The sequence below is a fragment of the Limanda limanda genome, chromosome 8 (genome assembly GCF_963576545.1).
Source record: "Limanda limanda chromosome 8, fLimLim1.1, whole genome shotgun sequence".
Classification (NCBI taxonomy): Eukaryota; Metazoa; Chordata; class Actinopteri; order Pleuronectiformes; family Pleuronectidae; genus Limanda; species Limanda limanda.
The window spans coordinates 13,199,100-13,205,099 of record NC_083643.1 but is presented as its reverse complement, the minus strand read 5'-3'; the positions used below and the strand labels follow the sequence as shown (position 1 = coordinate 13,205,099).

The window sequence follows — 6,000 nt, the reverse complement described above, 5'->3', positions numbered from 1 at the left end:
CATTCAGGTCTGATGATGCAACATTAGCTTCTCCCCTCCTGCAGATTATCCGACTTGTTCTAACACCTTCACACATGTTCAAGCAACATAAGCACAAGGTGAGACTTTTCAGTGAAACTTTGACGATAACATTCTTGATGAATCAGTATTAGTTGATTTCAACAAAGAAAACATAAGGACGACAGCTTGACTAAAGCTTCTAAATGGCCAATTAAAAAAGGACAAGCTGCATGGGTGCTCATCACACTTTATTTAGGTGTGAAAATAGAAACACGTCATACAGACATGATGAGATATAGGAGGGTAAAAAAGCCCCAGGCTTCAGTTGCATAAATTGATTTGTCTTGAAAATGGACCACAAGCATAACATATGTATTCAGGTCTGATACTTTGCAGGGCTTGCAAATTTAAATAGCTGATATTACATTATCTATGGGGACATTAGGAAACAAAGTGACTTCCTGAAAGCAATGGTGAGAAGAAACAAGTCTGAAACAACAACCCAAGGTTCAGCGGGTCAACTGCCTGAAGGAAACCAGGAAATGGACCATTTCCTGAAGAGGCAGAAAGCTGGGGGACATGTTAGATAGCTGGAAGGGATTCAAATGCAACACAGACAAATTCTAACATAACAACTTAAAACTGAGAATTTCAGATCTTTTGAATAAAAATAAAAAAAAAACTATTAAGGAATGAAAAAAAACCTTGGTTGATATATCTTGCTCTCCACAGAAAATAGCGTGGCTGCAGAGTATGATAACACATCATTTGCAAAACCAATAAACATGTACGGAAAAACTCAACTAGCACACCAAGTCAAAAGAACACAACAGACAACAAGTTCCAATTGTTTTTTTTAATTGAGACATTTTGCTCAATCACAAAAAGTGGACCTGCTCGTTAGAGTGCTCAGTTCGCAGACCAACAACTTATTTACAGTCAAGTCACTCGTGAAATGCTTGTTGCTGCAGTGAGCCTGTAAAAAAACATTGTCATATACGTTACAGTATATCATAAAAAGTATCAACAGTGGTTATAAATGGCGGTGAAGGGTAAGTGAGAATATAAGAATAACAAACGTATTTGGAGAAAGGGGAAGGAAAATAAAAAGGTATTAAGATTTTTTTTTTTCTTGCTTGGCACGCATATGATATCAGTTAGTTCAGTAAGTTCAGCTGAATTAAACAAAACTTGAAACATACGAGGGAAGTCAGTCATCACGATAATGTATACGCACACAGATTCACACCCACACAGGTTCACACACACACCCACACACAGGCTCACACACACAAACTGTTGAGTGATGAGAAAGGAGGCAGCTTCAACGACAAAGTATCCATCAGTCCCTAAATAAATCTCGATTCCTTCAACAGCACAACCAGCCCTAAAGCAGGGGCCACTGCTCGTGTCAACATGGCTGCCTTTGGGGGACCACAAGTACAGCAAACACAGCACGGTCCCACTGATGATACTGTATTGCACTCGTCCAAATTGTCTTCATTGAATTTTATATTTACTCTTTGTTCCAAAACACACTATACTACGCAATAAATGATCAATAAAGACATGAAAACAAAACTTCAAATTAATCAGTAACTAGTCTGTTTCAGTCTGGGCTCGATTACGTGATTCGACAGATGGCTAGAAATTAGCTTTACTCTTCACAGTCCGGCGCATTGCAGGAAAATGCTATGACCAACTATTGTGTATACTGCAAGCCTAAACTTGTTGTTCTGTCAAAAAAATGGCTATTTCATATTAAAAAAAAAACATAAATTCAACCGAAATAAAGTGTCATCTAACACTGTTTGTTCTTTAGCCTAACCTAAACAAGACAGGGAAAGTGGGTGGAAGCAGAGCAAAGGCCGGTGATACATCCCAAAGTTACACACAGCTAAGCATAAGGACACCCTAGCCAAGCATGTACACATTACTTTAAATGTTAGTGTGTACAGTGGGACACATTCCCTGACAAAAAAAATAAATTATTGTCCGTGGCGTTGAATTAGGCAAACTCATCTTGTTCGAAACTACTCCATCTACTGTCGGAGGAGTAAGGTGGAAAACACAAGATGAACACAAAGTCTGTGGAGGTGGAGGACGTTAGAACTCATCGTGTCGAGTCAGAGCTTCTCCAAAGTCGGTGGCCTGGCTGCCCACGAACAGGTCGTACTTATCCACGATTTCTGCCTTAGTCAGGAGGCCATCCTATCAGAGAGAGAGAGAGAGAGTAACAAACATGATCATCCTTGTTAGGAATTAGTTTACCTAATGTAGTTATTATGTGTTGCTTCAGGTATTTTATCGACCTGATTTGCAATTGTGTCGCTGAACAATTAAGGTTGTTTTACATCTAATTCGGACAAATTGACTCTAAAGAACTACAACAACAGGAAGTCTGATGCTTTGTTAGAGCTGTGATTAAGTCAGATCCTCATTAACTGTGTTAAATTGGTTAACAAAATGTCAAAAAAGCCCCCAAAATAAAATGACAATGGTATTTCTTGGTTAACAACGTCTTACAATGCATTCCCCTGCACATCCACTTTAATTCATTGGGCATAATATCAAAAGTAACCACAAAATGTTATGTTGTTCAGCATAAGAACACTAATAGATTCATGTGTTGTCAGACATACAATTCCCCTTCTTTCCAATATCCACAGAATAAGACAGGGAGTACATTTATGAGAAACATGCATTTATGTTATCTGAAATCATTCGAAGTTTTCCCTTTCACGTACTTTGTCTGCATCCGACTCGTAGACGAGATGTTTGGCCTCGGCCTCAGCATGATCGTAGTCATTGGGCAGGATCCAGTCTCTGGTCTCCTCCTTGTCCATCTTCCCGTCTTTGTTTTTGTCTCTAAATTCAGTAAACTGCTCCCTCTCTGTCTTCACCCACTCTGGTTCTGAAGAGTCTCCCTCCTGGTTGTACATGTCACCTAGAGGACAAAAAAAGAAAGAGACAAGCACGCGAGTGAGAAATTGCAGATTTTTGTAAATGTGCTTTACTATTTGCAGAGACCTAACCAAAAAAACTATCACAACATAAAAAACATGTTTCACAAACTGATGATACTTATAAGACACTGAGCTTTAGGAACTCACCGATGTACTCATCAAGATCAATTAAACCATCTCCATTCTTATCGATGTCTTCCATTGTTTCCTACAGAAAAGAAAAATAACATCCGGCAGTGAGAGGACGTAGAAGATACAGTGTTAAAGTCATTATCTAACACCAAGGTGTGAGTGTGACTCACCAGCACTACGATGTCTTTCATGTGGTCATACTCCTCCGGGTGAAGGAAGGCTGTGAACTCCTCCTTGTTGGCTTTCATGTCGTTGTCTTGGTCGGCCATTTTAAATCTTCTCTCATCGCGAGCCATCATCTGCCTGTAGCTGAAACCATCATCGGGGTCGGGGTCATCTGCAAGTCAAAGGTCACAGCTTCATATAACATGTGGAAGTTTGGAAATATATATGGGACACATTTAAGTATACAAAATTAAAAGATATCTGCAACTGTACCCAGAATGTATCCGTAGGTGGCGTTCTTGTACTCGTCCCAGGACACCACTTCATCCCCGTTGAGGTCGTGACTCTTCCACTGTCGGTCCACATCATCATAGATCCACCTCTTCTGAGCGTGTTTGATCCATCTCTTCATCTCCTCAGCAGTCACATAGCCATCCTTATCCTCGTCTATACGTTCAACCAACATGCTGCAGACATTTGGAAAATGTTTATGTAGTACCCTTACATACAGCATCTAGTGGCAAACTAGGTCATTACCACAGGAATGCAAAAAGTATGATGCATGTATTCCTGCCGTGCCCAGTAAGTCAACCGATTCACACTCTGTCTGACATGTGTAATTACCCGAGCCTCTCCTTGCTCTCCTCAGGTGTGAGCTGGTCGAAAGTCTTGGCCTCCTCCTGCCCCAGAAACGCTTCATGGTCATAGTCAAAGCTCTCGGCATCATCGTGCTCTCGGTTACTGAGGGGATCATCGTGATGGATGCGTTCCTTCTTCTCTGTTGGTTTGCTGGTGGCGTAAACCACGCAGAGAGCAAAGCACATAACTAGTGGCCGCAGCTCCATCATGTGCATGTGATAACACCGTCTAGACAAGAAGTAAAAAAGACAAGAAAACGCTTTGAACCTGGGGCTACTCAACTTTCCACATGCTAGTTTGGAAGCGTCTGACTCACAGTGCAAGGGAATACTCAATGACGCAATGAGAGGTGACCTAAGCTGATCTGTTCCAGGCTGCTGAAGCCCTCACTCGATCCACTTGTCAAGTTGTAGCAGCTGATTTTTAACATTTTTAACAGCCATGAGCTCAGCAATTCTCAAAACATTACGTAGACTCAACTTATCAAACTAGACGATAAACTACACTCAGTTGTTATTTGTTAGGCACAACTAGCTGAAACAGTCTGATGCAACAACCCTGCAACAAATCCTCCTTTCATAAAGGTTACAATGACCAGGTTATGTTTGGGCTGTTTCAGAATCATTGATTGACTTTTCAAAGACTGGGACTGTTGCACAATTGTGATTTACTGAGATAAGTTTTTTAAAATCTAATCTGACCTCTGATAAAAAAAATGGGGTGAACACAATTCTCAGTATAAAGAAATACAATTTTAAGCACTACAAACTACAGCCTCCAAAAAAAATCACCTTTCCATGAGAACCGAACATCAAACCTTCACTAACATGTTATTTTGTGTATTTATTTTTTTCTTTAAACTGTATGTAAATCCCTTAGAGATTCATTCCTTGTAAGAAAGGTTATTATTTCTTTCATGAATAATTACAGATCTGTAGTCAGACACGCCAATAATCATGACAAAAGGAGTTAAAGAATAGGAAAACACTCAACTAATTAGGATTTGATGATGTGGCCAAAATTTTATCAAGACAAATATTCAGTCGATACTGATAATCATCACAAAAAAAGCCACATTATTATTAGTTATCAGAATCTTTGTTATTATCATCATTTGGTTATCATTGTTATTATAAAGTTAAAGGTTAGATTTTGGCTCCTGGGTGGAGGTTGCTGTTTAACACTCCTCTTTTCTTTTGCATCTCCTCACTGTGCTAACACAACACATTGATACACATTGAACACTTAATGAAAACTACATTGTAATTATCAGTGATGTTGTTTTATGGCCCAGCCCTGCAGCTAACTCTTCCCATGTAGAGTCACAGCTGAAACACTGACACGTACACAACCTGGATTCCCTCACAGAGTGAAAACACTCACCAACAACACGGCAGCAAACAAAGACCTCACACATTAACACACATTAACGTGGCTGTCATTACAACAACAGGAAACATTTAGATACGAATCGAACGGAGAAAAGAGTTTTGTTACCGTCACGTTCCCCGTGTTATTTACAGCTTTACTGAGACACGTTCACGTTCTCGGATCTGAGCTCAGTGACTTTTAAATAACGAGATGAATCACAGCAGGGGGGAAAGTTATCTGCAACTCGCACCGTTAGAATCCACAGCCAAGGTTAGACCAGTCTATGGCCATAGGGCTAGACACGACCACAGCAGCTAACCTAGCATACCGCTGCCGTACCACTGGTTACGAGAGGATGGACAGACCACCACAGACCAGCTCCTGACGTGTATGTTCGAATACAGGCGGCAGAAGAAACACTTAAAGTCTGTTATTGTGTTTAGCACCGACATTACGGAGGATAACTCACCGGTGTCTTCAGGGAAGTTCGTCGTTGCTGTCTTAGTCCCGCCCCTACGGAAACACACCCAAGCACTTCCTGCGCTGAAAGGCCCACCGACCAATCAGGTGGCGGCTAGGCGAGTGCGATGTCGCTCGCTGATTGGTCCACTCCGAGGGAACATCGGTGATTGGATTGGCCGAAAACCGCCACGTCCTCAAAGTCAACAAAACCCCGTTCATTCATAAAAACCGACACCGACTCGGGAGTAAGATCAAAGCAGCAGTT

At 41.0% G+C, this 6,000-nt stretch overlaps 1 protein-coding gene across 2 annotated transcripts; it reads right to left on the bottom strand.

The window, feature by feature from the left end:
- Positions 1–841: 841 nt before the first annotated feature.
- calub (calumenin b) lies at positions 842–5,811 on the bottom strand. 2 transcript variants are annotated; one of them, XM_061075883.1, is made up of 7 exons: positions 5,743–5,811; positions 3,888–4,130; positions 3,537–3,730; positions 3,269–3,435; positions 3,114–3,174; positions 2,748–2,947; positions 842–2,211 (listed from the first exon to the last, which is right to left on the bottom strand). In XM_061075883.1, the coding sequence occupies exons 2-7, from the start codon at positions 4,115–4,117 to the stop codon at positions 2,107–2,109; spliced, it is 957 nt and encodes a 318-aa protein (XP_060931866.1). In that variant the 5' UTR covers positions 4,118–4,130; positions 5,743–5,811; the 3' UTR covers positions 842–2,106. The 2 variants fall into 2 exon arrangements, with proteins under 2 accessions (XP_060931866.1, XP_060931867.1); XM_061075884.1 differs by lacking the exon at positions 5,743–5,811 and adding an exon at positions 5,400–5,654.
- Between the last annotated feature and the right edge of the window lie 189 nt (positions 5,812–6,000).

Coding starts and splice junctions, on each gene's coding strand:
- calub (XM_061075883.1), bottom strand. CDS start 4,117: ATGCACATGATGGAGCTGCGGCCACTAGTTATGTGCTTTGCTCTCTGC. Junction 3,436..3,536: donor CACCTACGGATACATTCTGG/GTACAGTTGCAG, acceptor TTTGACTTGCAG/ATGACCCCGACCCCGATGAT. Junction 2,212..2,747: donor ACGAGTCGGATGCAGACAAA/GTACGTGAAAGG, acceptor TCTCTCTGATAG/GATGGCCTCCTGACTAAGGC.